The sequence below is a fragment of the Ceratotherium simum genome, chromosome 8 (genome assembly GCF_057802395.1).
Source record: "Ceratotherium simum simum isolate JZ-2026a chromosome 8, ASM5780239v1, whole genome shotgun sequence".
In the NCBI taxonomy this organism is placed as follows: domain Eukaryota; kingdom Metazoa; phylum Chordata; class Mammalia; order Perissodactyla; family Rhinocerotidae; genus Ceratotherium; species Ceratotherium simum.
Genome location: NC_141907.1, coordinates 11704029 through 11723886, shown reverse-complemented (window position 1 = coordinate 11723886; position 19858 = coordinate 11704029). Strand labels below are relative to the sequence as shown.

The 19858-nt window shown below is 41.9% G+C and overlaps 1 protein-coding gene across 11 annotated transcripts in view; it reads right to left on the bottom strand.

The window, feature by feature from the left end:
* Positions 1 to 18745, bottom strand: part of CPEB2 (cytoplasmic polyadenylation element binding protein 2) — a 67798-nt gene extending 49053 nt beyond the window's left edge. For 4 of the 11 annotated variants that reach the window (XM_087434101.1, XM_087434102.1, XM_087434103.1 and 1 more), the window contains exons 1-4: positions 16876 to 18745; positions 13632 to 13913; positions 12796 to 12885; positions 4379 to 4469 (exon numbers count right to left, since the gene is read on the bottom strand). In XM_087434101.1, the coding sequence (XP_087290227.1) occupies positions 4379 to 4469; positions 12796 to 12885; positions 13632 to 13913; positions 16876 to 18564 (2152 nt within the window). In that variant the 5' untranslated portion in view covers positions 18565 to 18745. Of the gene's footprint in view, positions 1 to 4378; positions 4470 to 12795; positions 12886 to 13622; positions 13914 to 16875 lie in introns of all 11 variants that reach the window. The other 7 variants (XM_087434105.1, XM_087434108.1, XM_087434111.1 and 4 more) reach the window with 2 other exon arrangements.
* Between the last annotated feature and the right edge of the window lie 1113 nt (positions 18746 to 19858).

The window sequence follows — 19858 nt, the reverse complement described above, 5'->3', positions numbered from 1 at the left end:
CTTTAATTGTTCAGGGAACACTGGTAAAGGCATTGTGACTTACTGAGACCCATCCTCACAAGAACTGTTATATAAACTGCGTTTCCTCCTATAGTTTTCAAATCAACTTTTATGAGCTGAAATTAAATTTTTTTGTTTGCCCTTATGCTTTGGAGGAGGGAGTAAGCAATTTTTGGTAAAAATGCTTACACAGTAAGACTTTTTTGCAAATTGCTAGAGGCAGGGAGGCAAGAGAGCTTAACAATAATCACTGTCTTGTTCTTTTGTTTAAGGGGGAATGAATTGACCCACAGATACACAAAAAGATCACAGATTATTTAATATAGGTATGCAAGTACAAAACTGCAAAATCACAAAACTGCACTCGGCAAAGCATGATTTACTTTAACAATTAAAAGAATTCATATTTGTCCTTCCTTTGAAAAGGAAAATATTTGCCAAGAATCAAGACAGTCATCCGAAAATGGGATGTTAATGGCGAGAAACCACTGCAGAATAAATAAAACAGATTGGTCAGCGCCACTCAGACTAAAGAAAGCAAAAAACAGTGTGTTAGTGTTTGTGATCCAGAGCAAACGACAGCACATACTCCACAGGGCTGGCTGGGCAGTGTTACACCCAATCAGCATCAGGCAGCCCTAAACAAGCTATGCCAAGACTAGTCTGCTTTCAGTTCCTCAAAATGACAAGCTCCTCCATACACCCTGGTCCCTTTGTCTGGCTGACACTTTCCCCTCAATATTTTTCCGTCTTTGGGCTGCTCAGGCTTCAGGTCTCAGCTTTCTTTACTCCACATCTAAATTAGGTACCCCTTCCCCACACTTAACACCTCCCTAGGCACCTTACAATCTCCCTCCATAGTACTTCTAACACTCTGTAGTTATATGTATATATTATAGGATATGCATATATTATACTAGGATACTATATGTACATATGTATATTATACATATAAGTATAAGGTCTCTCTTTTTCCAGTCAGTTATACATTCCACAAGAACAGAGAACATGTCCTGTTTCACACAATGTTCAGCCAGGGTCTTGGACACTGTCTGGTACAAAAGTAGGCTCACTTAGTGGACTAAAGTGCATTCAGAGTTGCATCTTTGGTTGTCATCAGTTCACATCTGGAGAGCCCCAACAAGAAAAGACCTTTTCCACCTGCTATGCTAGACCCTAAAAACCTTAACATTAAACAATGGAGGTTCCCTACTGACCTGTAAAAATCACTGGGGAGTGGGATAATGGAAACAAACTGTAGTGAAGTATTTAGGGCTTAAGTGGGAATGGGAGGGTCTTTCTGTTAGCACAGTTAGTTCTCAGTCAGGTCAGTAACCTGCCACTGACTTTTTTTGGATTCCAGAGATCTGCACGATTGCTTTTCTTTCTATTGACACTAACTCTTACCTTAAGTAGTTTCTCTTTTCCTTTAGAAAAGTAGAATTGAATGAAAATTTACAGTTTCTGCCTTTCGTTTCTGTGGAAGCCAGTCTCCACGATGGCCTCCACTCATCCTGCCCTCCTACTATTCACATCACTTGAGGAGTAGACCCCTCCCCAGTTGAGCAGGGCTGATCTATGTAGCTAGCAGGATATCATGGAAATGATGCTGTGAGACTTCTGAGGCTAGGTCACGAAAGACACTGGGGCATTCGCCTCAAGCTTTATCATTCGCTCTGGGGGGATTCAGCAACTAGACTGTGAGGACACTCTCACAGCCTTGTGGAGAGAGGTCCATGTGGTGATGAACTGAGCTCTCCTGCCAACAGCCTGCACTAACTTGTCAGCCACATGAGTGAGCCGTCTTGAAAAAGAACCTCCAACTCCAGCCAAACCTTCAGATGACTGCAGCCTCAGCCACTATCTTGACTGCCATCTCACAAGATACTCAGCCAGATCCAACCAGCTAAATTGCTCCTGAATTCTAACCCACAGAAACTGTGAGATAATAAATGTTTATTGTTTTAAGCTCCTAAATTTAGGGGTCATTTGTTATGCCTCAATAGATAACTAATATAACCTTTCATCACTCAAATTCACACAGAAATTTTCTAGGATCTTTCACCATTAACATAAAGGGAAACAAGAAATTCATAAAAAAAAATCTACCCTATAATTCCCTTCTCCTTTTTCATTAGATTCTACATGGAAGACAAAGCAAATGGCTGGTTTTTTGAAAACATTTTAAAAGGATAAAATAAGATTTATTTTGTTTTTTGGAAAACAGAAAGAATTTCCTTGCATTAAACAGAGGACAGAATTTTTGGAAAAAGATGAAAAGATGAGATAGAAGAGATGGGGTAGAGGCTAAGATGGTGCCCTAAAGATCAAGAATGGAAAAAAGGGGAAACAAATTCACAGATTGGTTTTTTCCATTTGCCACAACCTTGCTCTGGCAGATTTTACTGAGTCCAGCCCAAAGAAAACGTGTAACAATTGGAGTGTGGCAGGAAAGATATACTAGTAAGAAAAGGAAGAAAAATCTTTAAGTGACAGCACTTGGGTATCAAGATCATTTCAAATAGGTATATGATGGCAATTTGCAGAAGTACCCATCTTATTTCTTTATTCTATGCAGAGGTTTCTCAAATGTCTTTTCTTTTAGTCTCTGCCATAATAAATGTGGAACATACAATACTCCAATTAGAAACAAAGATTTGTCACCATGATTCCTAAACGGGTGGTGAGCACGTTTTTCCCCTTCCCATGGCCAAAGATAATTTTTCTAACAAAAGAATTTTGAATTTACTTGAGATTTTTTTTTTATTATTAAATTCCTCTTAGCCTATGCCACTTCCATTTTATTTTTCAAAGTCTTCTTTCTAGGTTTCCTTCAATTAATAGTCCAGCAGAGAATGTTTTCTCTTATTATCTTCAAACGGCCTTTTTAAAGAAGACTGGGAGAAACAACAATGAAAAACTTTTCATTATCCACTGGTAACAGTTTATGTTGACTTTATCTTGTATTAGAATTTCTAAGCGATTTTTTTTCTAGATAACAAGGAAATAAACACGGGGAAATTTTTTTTAATCATAAACTGCTTGATTCTATTCTTAAACAGTGGATCTAAGACAAATGTCACTGGGACTGTCAGCATAACAGTGAAAAAGAAGAGAGTAAGACCCCAATAAACAGATACTCAAAAAACTAGCTGGATTTGGGTTAGAAGCAAAAAATCCCACCCAAAAAAGTAGTATTTATTACTTTGTGTGGAGAATTACCATGGTCATATGTCGTCAACAATCACTAATGATCCCTTGAGCTTCTCAAGCTCCTCAAAAATAAAGGAATTAGACAAGAAACTCCATTATAAGCAAAATCCAGAAATGGAACAAAAATGTTTAGATATCTGACCAATATAGCCAATTCAGCCCTGAGCCCCAACTTGCTGCCAACACTGAAGTTCTCCAGTTTTTTGTCTAAATCTCGTAGGAGAATTCTTATTTGGCTTTACGGAATTAAGAACGCAGAAAGATTACAAAGTAACTCATCGTTTTGACTCAATGAGAGATCCTGAGCCAGAACCAACCAGTTAAACTGCTCCTGAATTTCTGACCCACAGAAACTGTATGAGGTAATAAATGTGTATTGTTGTTTTAAGCTGCTAAGTTTTAGGATAATTTATTATGCAGCAATATATAACTAATATCTCTCATCACTCAAGTTCACACAGTTTTGCTAGATTTTCACCATTAATATAAAAAGCAATGAGATATATTGCATAAAGAAATGTAAAATGATTACTAACGTAATGTAGAGACAAAAGAAAACAAGTATGTTAATGAAATTGCTTCAGATACAGTTAACAGTAAGACTGATACTATAAGATCAGTGGGGCTGATTCTTTTCCTAATTTGCCCCAACTTTTATGAAGAGCTGTTCTCTACTTCAGAGAAACTACTATAAAATATCCCTTTCAAAACCCTATGATATGACAGTAGAAGAAAAATGAGGAAGTTAAGTTAACCTAGGATAATTCTAGGTTGGAGTCACTGCAAATTGTGAATGCAAGTATTCCAAGGGTATTTTTAATATTTCTATATTTGATAGAATTCTACAAAAGTGATCTATTATATACTTTCAAATCCATTCTCTGTCATCTGGTAAACTGTACAATACCTCTAAACAATAGTTTTTTCTTAAATAACCAGTCAAGAGACACAGGTTTACATTTTTCTCTGTATAAATCAGCATAAATCTAAAATAAGCTACAAAGGAAAAAGTATGACATTTCACAAAAACAGAGGCTCTTATTAATAAACATAGAATTTTATAGGTGACATAGGTCCTACTTAGTGCACATTTTCATATAAGAAATGGTAAGATAAGCAGATAAATTGGTGGATGATGTAAGAATTTTTTTTAAAAGTCACCTACCCTTAAGAGGATCATGCTCTGCTCTCATAATATCAATAAGGGAATTTTCCAAAGAGTGCATATTCAAACTGTCATACATTCTACTACGATCCTAGAAAAGAAGGAAAAAAAGGGCTCAATATAATCTATGCAAATTTTTCAAAAAGCAATGATAAATATACTATCTAAATCTTCTTACAGAAAATAGGACATCTGATTAACATAATATTAATAATCAGTTTGCATTTCAAGACAATACCAATAACTAAGGATCTCATGAGCTACAATATCTCTTGTATTGGAGGACAATATATTTAATACATTTATCTCCAAAATCACATATCAAAAGTAATCTTATTTCATTGGCAGTATTAATGCAATACACTCAATTTCTATTGTTATCATTCTCAACTTATAAAGATTTCTGAAATGTTATACACACACAAAGCATTTTTAGTTGTTATTTAACTTCTAAACTTTTCTCATATATCTAGGAAGACAGACACTGGCACTGGAAAAATAAATATTTTGGGGGAAAGGACTTAATTCCATAATTGCACCACACTTTAAACATCTATCAAACGTTTATGTTATTTGACTTAGTAGTCAGAATTTCACAATAATGAATGCATAAACATCTTATACAGTAAAAATCAAAAGCATGAAATACTATTATCAGAACAAAGACTCACACCTAGAATATTTATAGTGAAATCTTGCTCTCTAAAGTCATCACATATTGGTCTCTGCACTTCTAATCCTTCCCTTCCCACTCACCTCTCTGCAAAAAAGGCAAGTGGGGGAGGAAAGGGTGAAAGCATTTTCATCTCACGAAGTTTCCTACCTCATCAAGTCTCAGAACAAAGTCTTTTGTGTACTTGGAAGTCTTGTTTGCTGAATGTTAAATCCTTCAACTTGCTTACTAAAAGGAATTTGATTCTTTAACGCTCATGAATTTATACTGTATTGTGCTCAACACACATTCAGTTTACTTGAACAAATATACACGGGGAACTACCACAGCAAGCTCTGGCCCATGCCCCCAAATCACCAGGGGGTCTTTTCTCAAAATCTGACAGTGCTAACCACTCCCCCCCACCCCATTTAAGTGTGTTATGTGTGCTTGTGCAAGTGTATGTATATGTGGGGGAGGCAGGGCAGGCAGGCCATTTTTAACTCTCAAAAAATGATTAACAGAAAAATAAAAGAGAAGAATCAGAAAAGTGGGAAAAAAGAGTCTCCACAGAAATCAGAATTAGGCAATTCTTAATCTGGCTCCATGAGCTACCAGAAGGACCATGAAATCTGAGATTATATACAACATTCTGTACGTGTGTGTACACATAATTGTTTTTCTGATGAAAAGATTTATGGCTTTCATCAGTTTTCCAAAGGTATCCACAATCCAGAGCAGATTCAGAACCAGTCTTTTAGAAAGCTGAGGAAAAACAGAAGAAGCTTTCCCAAGAATATCTTGATTTATTTACTCTACTTTGATGTTTAAATTAGGGTTGTGAGCTTTTTAAAGCTAGGGGGCCAGAATCAGTATAGTAGACTAAACAAGTTACTGTCAAGGAATTTAAAAGTGGGAAAAGTAACACTGAATGATGAAAAGAATGCTAGACCAGAGGCTCTTATTCCAGCTTAATCACCAATTAGTTATAGTGGTACTCCTTAGTTTTACTGAGGTTAACATGCCCATCAGTAACAGGGGTTCACTAGAACAGTGACCTTGATTGGTGAGGCAGGCATAGAGAACCACTGAGCTATAATGGTGGTTCTCAAACTTGAGCATGCTTCAGAATCATGGAAGGCTTGTTAAACACACAGATTGCTGGGACCCATCAAGAGAGTCTGATTCAATAGGTTTGGAGTGGCCCGTGAGAATCTGTATTTCCAACAAGTTTCCAGGTGATACTGAGGCTGCTGGTCAAGAGATCACACTTTAGCAAGCACTCAGCTTCTTGATCTTGAGTAAGTTACTAAACCTCTTTAGGCTCTGTTCCATCTTGTAGAAATTAAAATAATCATATTGAACTAAATAACGCCTAAAGTCCACTTTAAAAATCATAGAAAAGTAAAAAGCTCAAAGTACTGTAATAATAAATAAAATAAAACTGGACTAGAGAAAAGCACCGGCCTTGGGCAAAAATGACATACAATTTTAGTAATCTGTCCAAATATTTCCATCTTCTGTGCTTCCACTATGCTTTACTCATAACTAATTTTGTTGATTTTCCTGCCTCTCCCACTAAACTTCTAAGTTAATTACAAATAGGGACCTTCCAATTATGGAATATAGCTAGCTCTCAAATGTTTGTTGAAAGAACAGTACTTCATCTCTACCATAAAAACTTTGCAAAAATATTTAAGTTAAGCTCTGTGAAGGCAAAGACTGTGATTTTTAAATGCTAATTATCAAGGACCATAAATCCTGAGAACCTCCAAAGAATAGGTACTCAAATGTTAATTGACTAAACTCAGATGAGCATCAGATATTAATGCGGCCTTGCTATCAACTTGAATTTCTGACCACACAATGGAGATTAAGTGCTATTACATTAAAAATTCCAAGCTGTTTTTAAAATAGAATTAAAAAATGTAAACTTGTCATGACAAAAATTGTTCATATAATTAAGCAAGAAACCTCAGAAATATCAGTATGCTGTATCATATAGGTTCTAAGAGAATATTATACTTTATATTCTATTTATCTTAAATTCTTGCAAAGAAAATGTGTTATAGTACAGGGCTATCTTCTCAGGCTCATGGGTTTTATTTGGTGAGGAAGATCGGCCCTGAGCTAACATCTGTTGCCAATCTTCCTCTTTTTGCTGAGAAAGATTAGCCCTGAGCTAACATCCGTGCCCATCTTGCTCTATTTTGTACATGGGATGCTGCCACAGCATGGCTTGATGAGTGGTGCATAGGTCGCACCTGAGATCCGAACCTGCGAACCCCAGGCCACTGAAGTGGAGCATGCGAACTTAACCACTATGCCACCAGGCTGGCCCCAGGCTGATGTTTTTCGAATAGAATCAGACTATGCCCCATCTTCAGTCAACCTATGAACTTGATTCATGGTAACTATTAACACCACCCAAATGATATTTCTCACACAGCATTTTTTTTTTTTTTACTTGCTTTAAAGCACAGTAAAATTAATGAAGTGATTCTATATATACTGTCAATGGGCCATGGGCAATATTTAAGGTATAAAGGGAAAAAACGTAAGCAACCTATTCAGTAAATATCAGTGACCACTATACAATCAACTCTGACAACTGTTACTCAAAAAAGCTGCAAAAATTAATAGCTTTAGCTTTAATGCCTATGTCCAACTTGTAAGTGAGATGCCCACTTACAAGGTGCCTTATTTTCCTTTGCATACCAGTCTTTCATCATGAAATAAACTCCTACTTTCACAAAGAAAATAGAAAAGCTACTTTAAAACTATCAGCTTAGTTATACTTTGTTAAGCATCAGCTGCATCCCACATGATTTTTACAGCACCAAACACAAAACAGCCTTGAGCAGGCAAAGAGCTCATGACATCTCAAAATCACTTTCTGGATTTAATGAAACCTATGGGTTCATGTTAAAAAAAATACAGATAATTCCATAAAGTGTGGGTATTAAAATACGACTTCTGAACAAAAAAAAAAAACCAGAAACACACTTGATTATAAAACCAACATTCACGCGTTCTTCTGAAATAGGGAAATTAGAAAAATTTGTGTTCATACAAACCGCCATTGGTTTAAAAACTAAACGGAAATCCTGAAACCATTTAAAAGTAACCATAAACACATCAACACTGATTAGCATAAATACATATGGAAAACCAAAGCAATGTAACTTTCATTTACTACTACATGGCTATTTGAAAACAGCCAAGATATTTCACAAAAGTAAGAATCTCTATCAGGAAAAGTTTACCCCAATCTACTTTAAATATGAAAACTATCTGGCAAAGAATCAACTAAATGAGCTTTCAGAAACTGAGATTAGAATCCCAAACAATGAACAGGCAAAAATTAGAACCCAGGGGTGGGAAAACTATAATCTCTTATATTCTAATATTTTTTTATTTTCTTAAACCCAGATATTTGCCACAAAGACTTATAGAAGCAACAATAAAGTACTAGAAATTCTAGACTGAAAAACACAGCAAGAATAAAGTAATCCTAATCTTAAAAAGGATGACCTGAAAAAAGATTATAAACACTGAAAGATAACTAAGGAGGTCAACAATATTAAAATTAGCACAAAAGAAACTCAAACTTAATTAAAAGGCAACTTTTTTATGGGATGTTATATTTTTGCTTTGATATATTCAAAACCCTGTTCTATTTCAAAAGAAGTGGTCAACTAGAACCTTCTCCACTTGACAATGATGTATTTTCCCAAAGCAAAAGGAGACGGATTATAGGAAAACCTTATAGCCTCATATTTAAAGATATACCAGATACTTGAACATGTATTCTTCTGCCTAAATAGAAAGATCAGCTTTTGTTGTATTTTTGTGTTTAGTTCTCCAATTTTTGCTTTAAAAATAAAGCAAAGCTGTACTAATACTGTCCTCAATTTTAAGTAAACACTGATTACACACTCCTGACTCCACCAGCTAGTGCACTCCATTGATTTAGCAGCAGATGATGTGCTACTCTGCCTCACGATACAAGGTAGCACTCAATCCCATACTCTCAGATCATTCTCTAGTTGTTCCACACAGATACCCCTTATTCAACCAATTGGACTTTCACTTTCTCAAAGGCAAAGAATAGCACTTCCCCTCACACATCCCAAGGATAATTAAAATACTACCACACACATAATGAATATACATTTCTTGAACTTCCTTTATTTATTCTGATCTTTAACAAAGTGCTATAATAGTGAGTCTGAGAAAAAATTAAAAAAAAATTTTTAAAGGAGCAAAATGGCCAAAGCTATTCTAGTACCCACTAGAATTAAAGAAAATGGAAAGCCAAGTAGAAAATATATGGTGTAAGAACATATCAAGCACAATTAAAGAACTGAACACAGGATAGGAAACATAAAAAGAAAGCATCCATTACCTAAGCAGGTAGAAGCAAGCCCATTCTCTCTCACTTTCAGCAGGTATAAGAGTTTGATGACTACCAGTGTCCCTCAAGCTCATCTAGTTTAAGAACCACAACTTAAGGAATGCTTTATTAAATGAAAAATTGAACTTGGTCTACCACTATATATTGTTTTTTGTGTGAGGTGCATAAAGACTCCAAATAATAAATTTTCTTGAGAGAGATCCCCAATTATCATTTATCACATTCTCGTAGTAGCCTAGATATTAAAGATTGGTGGAAAATATCTTCAATTCAAAGTAATTTATGTGACATGCTCAAGAATCACAAGCAGAACTTCTGTAAAAGCAAAAATCTAGAGTTGAAGATATTGATAATCCCCCAGCTAGAGAACAGGCCAACACACATCTTATAGGCTTCACAGGGTGTATTATAGTTTTAAAGGCATGACATTGCTTTGTTTATAGAGAACTGATGTGCCATATATAAACTTGTAAGTGGCAACCTCAGCTACTAGTATATTTACTCTTTGATTCAAAATATTCAAGTATTAATGAATAAATATACTGTAACCTTAATAACTAATTGAAAATTCAATTTTAAGGTAATTTAGAATTCACACTTTTGAGTATGATTTTTTGCAAGGGTAATTAGCTAACAGCATTTTAAAGAAAAGGAATTCTTAGCCTTAAAGAAATTAATAGAGATACCTAATATTCATTTTAAAGTCAGAAATGTAGGTAATAATTTACATTTGTTTTTAAAAAGTTTTAAATTTGAAGCCTTTCCATAAAAAAATAGCTAATTTAAATTAAGGACATGCCAACCCGAAGAATTTTACATACAGCTGAAATAAAACCAACCTATAAAATAATTTCTTTCTCATTTACTGAATTCAATTATAGGGAAGGCCTGAAGTATCCAGGTATAAAATCAAGACTTCAGTTCTAGAATTTAGTATTTTTTAGGCCTAATCAATTTGAGACTAAAGGAAATAAAAAGTTAAATGTTTTAAAATAATGTATTTGACTAAAATTTATTAGTATTAAAATGTTGTATATGATGAAAAAGAATCAGAGATGAAAATAATCTCCCCAATATTTAAGTGCTTAAGTATTTTCTATAATTTTAACTCCACCAAATAGTGAGGAACTATCCAACGGTTTAAGATACCAATTGCAGTTTGTAGCTGCTGCTGTATTTTTAAGAACCTCAACTTCAAATACCTCAACCTTTTATGGAAAGATAGAAACACAGAACAAATTTTATAAAATAAGTACCCTTAGGGTCCTCAAAGAAGATAACAACATTGCTTTTAAGGTCAGTTGGGAAGTCATACACTTCACCTCCACTGTCTCACCCATCCCTTCCACCTATAAACCAAGACCCTCGTATTCTAAAAATAAAGGGGGGGCAGGCAGGGAGGAAAAGAAATGGCCAAAACAGATCAGAGAAAATATATGAGCTAGCTAAAAAAGTCTTACATGACCTAGTTCAGGGTCCTCCTTTGAGAGATAAGGAAACTATGACCCAAAGAGATGAAAGTACATAAACTGTGTCATCCAACGTTATAAAGATTGTGAGAGGAAGAGGAAAAAGATTCAGGTTTCAGATCTCCTTTCCTTCTAGTTCAGTTCACTTTCCACTATCTTTTTTTTTCATCACTCCTTTCAGCTTCATCATATCATGCCTCTGGCTCAAGAGTCCACAGGGAATGCCAATATCTCAGCAGTTTCCGAAAAAAAAAAATTATATTTAAGCACCAAAATCTTTTTTCTAAAATGAATTTACCTAAAACCCTAGGTTATAAAATAGGTAAAAGCAGAGTGGCTTTGATTGATCCTCTAAGTGGGAGTGCCTCATCCTGTGGCAGCCTCAGGGGTACCTCTGCAGAACCCAGTTTGAAAACTTCCCTTTCCTTATCACTTCTATCTACTCGCTGGCATTCCACCAACTGACAGTATCATTTCAATAACCTAATTTCTCAACATATGCCCTCTGACCCATCTCCCCTTTACAGCAGCTAATCTGTCTTCTTCCTTCTCCATAGATACATATACCTCCCATATATGTATTCTACTGCTTCCTGCACATGCTTTTCAAATAATTATGTCCCTTCCTCTCTAAAAACATGTCCCTTGCCACCTTCAAAATAATTGTCATAATTTTCCTTTTCTAACATACCCTTTCCTAGGAATTTATGTTTTCAATTTGAACAACATACAACTGCTACTACAAAAACGTCACTAATACGGCCTAACTGAACCAGAGTGGTAAAAAGAGTAGAAATAGATGGATAGCTAACTTACATTAACAAGAAAATAAATTACAAATTATATGAGATAACTACTTATTTCTAAGTGGAAATCTTGGCAGAACTACTTTGGTAAATAGGTAGGCTCGTCTAAAACAAGTGCTAATGGTTGATTATTGAAGTTACTGCTAACCCTCCAGATTAAAATGCTATTTACAAACGTATTATTAACCTATTTATACAGTCCTTGTAAAATCATCTCATGTTGATAAATTAACTAAGGAAGAGCCTTAGCTAAGGATAACATAGCTCCATTCAGTGGACTCCCACAATGTCAAGTCTATGCTCATTCAACTCGGACTCTGTAGGAAAGAATCTTCATATGTAAAGACTGAGTTTTCTATTTGTCCTGTAATAATTCTCATTATCTGGTACCCAGTATGCATTCAAATTTAGTCTGCAGGAAGAGAGAGAACATTCTGTAATCACAAAGGGCTTGAAGGTAATTTGATTAAGACTAACTCCCAGCTTTTTGACTCTGGGATTTTCCATTGGAAACTGATTATCCGGAATAAGACAGTATGTAAGATCAGTAATAAAATTTAGAATAAAGAAATACTGTACCATGAAGTTTTTAGAAATGTGAAAAAACTGAACTAAGATAGGGCTTTTTAAGAAATATATCTCAAAACAAATGCAGATTTCATGACAAAAATTTACCAAAAATTTCTCTAGAATATTGATGAAATGTAAAGTTGGATGTTAAGTAAACATACAATTTTGACCCTAATTGCAAATAATTCTGAAAGAAGATAAAACGTTCAGTTTGACTGATGTTTAAAGACAGGTGCTCTTGGGTACATAATTCCTTTTTCCAAAAACAAATTTATTACATTTTGGAAATATAAAATGATTATGAATTGCTTTTCAATTTGAAAATGAAGCATTTTATATTAAATAGTTTAAGTCAAGTGACTCTTTAAAAAAATAAATTGTTTTAACGCCCTCTGACATATGCTTAAATAGGTATAATCAGAAAGTAAATCATAAATCCTACTCATAATATAAATACTAAACTCCTAGCCCAAATCCTGAAAAATATACACTGTGCAGCCTACCTGGTCTATTCTGGATGTTCCGGCTGCAGTGCACCAACTATCTTGGAGTGAATCTGAGCCCCAAGCTGGCAACTGCAAACTAGATCTCACCTTCAATAGCATAGAAGTTTTCATCAGAAATAAGCAGTTCTCTTCCCCATACCCACCCACACACACACAAAAAAAGATAAGAAAACAAAAAAACAATCACAGTTCTAGCTTTTATCTTCATTTTGTCCTATAATGGCTTTAAGAAAAAAAAAACCCTCATTTTAAATAGCCATAAGGGAATTTCATTAACCTATAATATCAACAAACTTTTAAAAGGCCTGGGAAAAAAGTCTAATCACCAAAACTATTAGGCCACATTTAAAAAAAAAACAGTCACTGAACCAGTGAAGACAAATTTTAATTCAATGTAAAAAGCCCTAATATTATTTTGCCAAAATCACAGCTGTACTAAGTATATTCTAATATACATAAAGCTGATCATAGTCAAATCTATGCACGAATACAAACATCTTAGTTTAGCTATATTGTAGGAGAAACTCATTTTGGTGGCCTATTAAAGATTAATAAATAAAGGCATTCTTAAGGAGCTGCCAATTAAAAGCTTCAATATGTATTTAAGAAATTCAGCAGGTTTTTCTATATTTTATGAAGCTCATTTTCTATTGTGTGTTTAGAGAATTTCTTATAGTCTCAATTTTCTCTGTATAGGTATTTACTCTTTGATAATTATATGCTTAAAAACTAGAACTTTTCCTTTTTTAATCTTACCATACTACTACCACCACCCAATTTCCTATTTTGAAAGATTAACATTAGAAATAAGGCCATTTACATACCATTCTTACCTGTAAGGGTAAGAGTGTATTACTATTGTTGTCTGTTCTGAACACATTATCTTCAATCCAAGATTTTGGAGTCAGTGATGGAGTAGAGCGAGTAAATTTCGGTGGTGCTATGACATTACCAGAAAACGGTTTCTTCAATGGAGATATCTGATTCATAGTTCCTGGAATTCCCATGTTTCCAGTTCTACGATGCTCTCTGCCATGCATTGCTCCCCAGGACATACTTCCAGTGCCCCAGCCACTGCTCTGATGGTTGCTCCAAGGAGATTGTTTCAGAAGAGGCTGGGGAAAACACATCTAATTAAATTATAAGCATTTAAAGAGTTTATAATTCAAATTCAAATTTTAGACCTCAGCTAAGAATTTATACGATCTTAAAAAAAATGAAACATATAAGGGCAACAGAATATATCTTAATAGTTTATAAAAAGTAATAGGCTTGAGCTCTTGCTATATGAAAACATTCATTTAATGCTATGTAAGTTTTCACCCTCTCGTGTATGTACCATAAATTATAATGGATCAACCAGGTATTTCACGACAATTACTAAAATAGAACATGCAGTAACTTTTTTTCCTTTCAGAGAGAACCAGATACATGACAAATATGAAGAAAAAAATAAATATTTTTAAATTGAAATTAACTTTAAGATCCTTCAAGATATAACCTACATTGTGATCTTAAAGCAACCATATTCTGCCAGGCACACAACTAAAAATATGGTCTTTATTAATTAAAATATCCCAACCAGATGAGTGAAATATTTAGACTTCAGGTTTCCAAAACAAGTTGTACCACTGCAAAAGTGGATAATGATAACATTTGGTGTTACTTCGTTGCACGAATTAAAAATGCCTTTTGGGATAGAGACATAGGAAATACGTCTTTTCTGGAATTGTTTTTTCAACTCAAGATATTTTATTCAAGTGTTAGTGTAGTTTCTTTTAAAGAGTTTTTGTTTTGATTTCACTTAATTATCCATTAACTGTTAAGCAATTATCTAATGTTACCCATAGGTGGATCCACTGAGATGTACAAAGATAAACAACTATATGCTTTGATGCTCTAGTAGAGATCTTAATAATACAAGTCTCCACTGACTTCACTCATTTTCAAAAGTAAATTATATTCCAAACTAGAACCTATGGCAAAAAAAGGTAAGTCATCAAAGAATGTAAAATCCACCAAAAGGCTATAATTGTAGGTTTTTTAAAAGTATTAATTGCTAGCAATTGTATTATCAATAAGCTTATAGTTTAATAATTTTGTGCTAACATTTAGCCAAAGGTAGTATGGACCATGCAGTCACTATAAGTCAATAAATACAGCACTCTTCAAACGAGACCTGTTTCTTACAAGATAATTTTTTTTTAAAATCCTAGTCTATAGTACCTATTTCCTTAAAATTTTTGAATGCTAATACAATCATGAATATATACTACCATTTCACCCTCCACATAGTTCAAAAGCATAGCTAAGGGACCATGGAAAAATCACTCCATTCTTGGGGCCTTACTTTCCTCACTGATATTGTGTTCAAAGTTCTCTTCCAGTGATCTAAAATTCCATATGACAGCTGTGTGACCTCTTACACTCCACTGTGAGACCCATCTTTTGACAAAAAGTAGATTATAATTAAATATAGTTAAATATGGATCATGGTACATGGTCTTTTAATGTTCCACACCATGGCTTTAAGAATACAAAAATACCCATAGAAAACTTTCTGTGGCAAATTTCCAGTTAAAAAATGAAGACCCTGACACACAAAAGATAGTTGCTCAAGATGATGTAAATTATGAAAAACTGGAATATTATTTTAAAATTCCATATTTTCAAGCCTTATAGGCCACATTCTCCTTTCTCAGAGAGAAACCAGTGATTCAACAGAAACTGTTAACTGTGATTCTGGTTAATTTAAATAAACTGTTATTGCTACTTTGGTTAATTTAGATAGTATTCACCTTTTAGAAAGGTTAACCCTTGAAAACTTTAACTGGTCAATGCAAAAAGTTATATGAGTAAGTAAGCACTGGTTAAGGTCTAACTTAGCTTCTCTCTTAATCCTTAATCACGAAAATGACCTTAAACACAATGATCACTATAATAAATGCTAACTAGATCAAACAAGAACAACAAAATATTCTTTCAATGTCAGTTAACCAACGCAGCGGTCACTCAAACATTGTACTGAGGGGATAACACAACAGAGCTTGAATCAGAAAGGACCCGGATGAATTAAAAAAACCCTGCCCGGTGTTATTTCATAATTACATTACCCACTTAAAATACACACACCCCGTAATTCAAGAGAAGGTTAAGGCCACCAAAAAACGTACTGAAGTCTTCTCTTCAAGATTCTAGTTTTGGTTTAAAACCCATAAAATATTACCCAACCGTTTAAAAGCACACAAACTAAATCTTGGAGCCTCTCTGTTTCAGCCAAGTGAACCCTCACTAGCAGTTTCTTTTCGAGAGTCATCTGACAGCTCAGCGGACCGAGCCCAGCAGGGAGGAGGGTCTGCGGGAGGAGCGCGGCCGGGCGGCTCCTCTCCCGACGCCGGGTCCCCTGGCCGGGCCGGGCCGGGCCGGCCACCGCTCAGCGGCGAGAGCTCTCGCTGGTCAAGTAAGAGCCAAACTCGAAAGAAAGAAGCCTTTCGGCCCGTCCCCTCACTGGACGTCGGGGAAGAGTCCCGGGCTCCCCACACACCCGGTCTGCGCTCATCCCTCTCCTTCTCCCCAAGTTCGCTTCCCACGGCCGCTCCTCGGAGGCCGCCGCCTGAGCCCGCCGGCCCCGGCCCGTCCTCGCCGCGTCTCCCGGGCTCGAGGATCCCCGACAGCGGCCCTCCAGCCCAGGGGGTGCCGGGGGGGCCCCGGGATCGCGGGGGCGCCGGCTGCGAGGGCCGGGAGACACGACGCGCCCGCCCCCTCGGCCCCGGCGCCATTCCGCCCTGGCCACAGCCCCCAGCGCCGCCGGGGCGTTCGAGGGGGCGCCCGGCCCGGGGCTCCCAGCGCGGACCCGCCTCCGGAGCCTCAGCCCACGGTGGCCGGGGCCCGCCCGCCCCGCCGGGGCTGGAGTCCCGAGTCCCGTCACCCTGTTCCGCCCGCCCCGTCCCACTATCCCTCGGGCGGGGGGCCCTCCTCGCTGCTTCCCGGGGCCACTTCGGGCCGAGCCCGGGCTCCGGCCGCCCCGCCCGCGGTCTCCCCGGCCCCGCGGCGCAGCCGGGCCGCCGCCCGCCGTACCTGGTGGTGGTTGTAGGAGTTCCTCTGCTGCAGGAAGGCGGCGGCCGCCGCCTGGTGCTGCTGCTGGAGCTGCGGGCTGACGGGCGACCTCCGGCTCTGCGGCTGCTGCGGCGCCGCGGGCGGCGGGGGCTGCTGCTGAGGTAAATTCATGGCGGGCGGCGGCGGCGGGGGCACCGCGGCCGCCGAGAAGGGGCCGCCGAAGCCGCCGCCGCCGCCGCCGCCGCCGCTCGCTGGCACGCTGAGTCCCGCGCAGCCGTGCGGGGACACGGGCGAGAAGCTCGGGAAGAAGGCCGGGTTCATGGACGACGGCAGCCCGGGGTAGAAGCCGTTCTCCGAATCGGGGCTGGGCGGTGGCATGGCGCTGAGCGAGCCGCCGCTGCTGCCGCCGCCGCCCGGGGTGGCGGCCGACGAGCCGGGCTGCGGCGGCTGCGGCGGCTGCTGGGGCGGAGGCGGCGGCGGCTGCTGGGGCGGCGGCGGCGGCTGGGGCTGGGGCGGCGGCGACGCGGTCTGCACCGACCAGGGGGTGCCGAAGCCGGGCAGCGGCGGCGGCGACGCGGAGCCACCTCCCCCTCCGCCTCCGGGGGGCCCCCCGCCCCCGCCGCCGCCGCCGCCGCCGCCGCCGCCTGGGTGCGGAAGGTCCGGGCTCTGCAGGCTGCTGAAGGCGCCCGAGCCGAGCGCCCCGCCGGGCAGGAGGTTACTGGGACTGTTGAGCAGAGGGTGGTTGGGGGACTCCATCGAGCCCGGCGCGGGGTTCACCGGCGGCGTCGAGGGGGCCAAGCCCGCATTGGGGGGCTCGGCGGCGCTGCCCTCACCCGCGGCCGGGGTCTTGCGAGGGCTGCCCGCGCCTCCGTGGCGGCGCCGCGGGGCTGCGGGCGGCGAAGACTGGAGCTGCGGGAGCGGGGGCAGGTCGGCCGGGCGCTGCCGCGGGGCGAAGTCCTGCGGCGGGAGGTGCTGCGGGCGCGGGAGGCTGAACTGCTGCTGCTGCTGCTGTTGCTGCTGCTGGCGCTGGGCGAGCTGCGCCGGCTGGAGTAGCGGGCTGGGCGGCGGCGGCGGGCTGAACCGGCCGGGGCAGTGGAGCGGCGGCGGCGGCGGCTTCGAGTCCGGAGGGTGGGGAAGGTGGGGAGGGCTGAACTCTTTCCTCTTCTGGCTGCTCAGCTGCTGCTGCTGCCGCTTACTGAAGTCCTGCGGGGAGGAGGTGCGGCAGCAGCAGCAGGAGGAGGCGGAGGAGGAGGAGGGGTGGTGCAGACTCGGTTTGAAGTCCTGGGAGGGGAGGAGGTGGGTCACACCCGCGTTCGTGCCGCCGCCGGGGTGGTGGTTGGGGAGTTTCTCCGCGGCCGCCGCCCCCGAGAGCGGCCGCGCCGGCTGCTGTGTCAGCCCCAGCAGCAGCTCATCCTGCATGGTCTGCTGATGCGCCAGGAACGGGGAGGAAGAGGAAGCGGCGGCGGCCGAGCCGCCCGCGCCGCCGCAGCCGAGGGGGATAGAGAAGGGGGAGGCGGCCTCCGAGAAGCCGGTGACAGGCAACGGCGGCGGCGGCGAGAGCGGGCCGAAGGGCGTGGCGGAGGGCAGCGGGGCGGCGGCCGCGGCGGGCCCCGCGGCGTAGGGACAGTACGCCCCGCCGCTGAACAGGGACCCGGGGCTGCTGCTTCGGAGCGGGGCGGTCTGCAGCACCCCAAACCCGAAGTCCCTCATTTATCAGGCCGGCGGCAGCGGGAGTAGACGCGCCCCGTCCGCTGCCCCGCCTAGGAAGCCGCCAGATCTGAGGCGGCGCGGCCGTGGTGGAAGGAGGGGGAGTCAGTGAGAGAGGGACACCGTGACTGAGCCAGGGGCACCGACTGCGGCGCCGCCACCCCTCCCGGCAGCCACCGCCGCCTCCCGAAACCGGCTGGGGCGCCGCCGCCGCCCTCGCCGCTTAAGAACCCCGGAACGTGCGTCAGCGCCACCTCACAATCGCGCCGCCCCCCGCGGTGCGTCCTGGCACGCGCGGGCGCGAGGTCGCCGCGCCCCCGCTGTCCCGCCCCCGTCCCGCCCCTTATTAATATGCAGTCTCGGCCGGGGGGCGCGTTCGCGCTCCCGGGAGGGCGGAGGAGCGCGGGAGCGCGCGGCGCGTCTCCTAGGGCCCCTCCCGCGCCCAGTGGAAAGGAGAAGCCGGTTAGGGCGGTGGGCGGCCCACTGGGGTGAGAGCGCCGGGCGCGCGGGCGGCTCGGACGGTTCCTGGGCAACGGCCCCTCCCCGCACGGGGTTCGCTCAAAGCCTGCCCTAGGTGGCACGCGCTCCCCCACCCTCCACCCAGTCTCTCTCGCGGCCCCGCCTCCTTTCTGTCACCTCCGCCCCGCCCTCAGTCACATGAGGCCCGGCTGCAGGGACAGGGGCTGCCCAGGGCGGGGCTTGCCTACCGGGGAAACTGAGGCCCCGGAGCCGACCTGGGGCGAATCCTAGTCAAGCCGGCCACGCGTAGCTTGCGCTGCGCTGCGCGAGCGGGGCGGGGATCCCGGCTCAGCGCCGGGGGTCCTTTGGCCAACTGGCTGGTGCGGGCTCTGCCTCCCTTGCACACCGCCGAGCAGTGCGCCCCGCACCTCTTCCCCAACTGCGTCCCCTACTTGGAGCCCTTCTCGTCGCCCTAGAAAGCGCCTTCTCAGGCTTGTTTCTGTTTTTAGCTTCTCGTGCTGCGTGCTGTCATCCACCTTCCTGCAGCTCCGTGAAGGTGTTTTCTGTAGGGTAAACATGAAGCCCCGGCTGTATACCAAACATTTTCACTTCATTAATGAGGAACAAAGTCCCTGGAACATAACACGGCTCCGTGTGGCTATTTACACACGTATATGCATATAATGGGTTCCGAAGCGAGCTCCCATGGTAACCCTGGGCCTGCTCCAAGTCTTCCTACTTCGTAAAAGCATTTAATATGCTATAGTCAGGAATGCTGTGTGGGACTCCTCCGCACCGCATTCATTCTGGCATCCCCGCCCCTTCCCCCCAGGGAGAC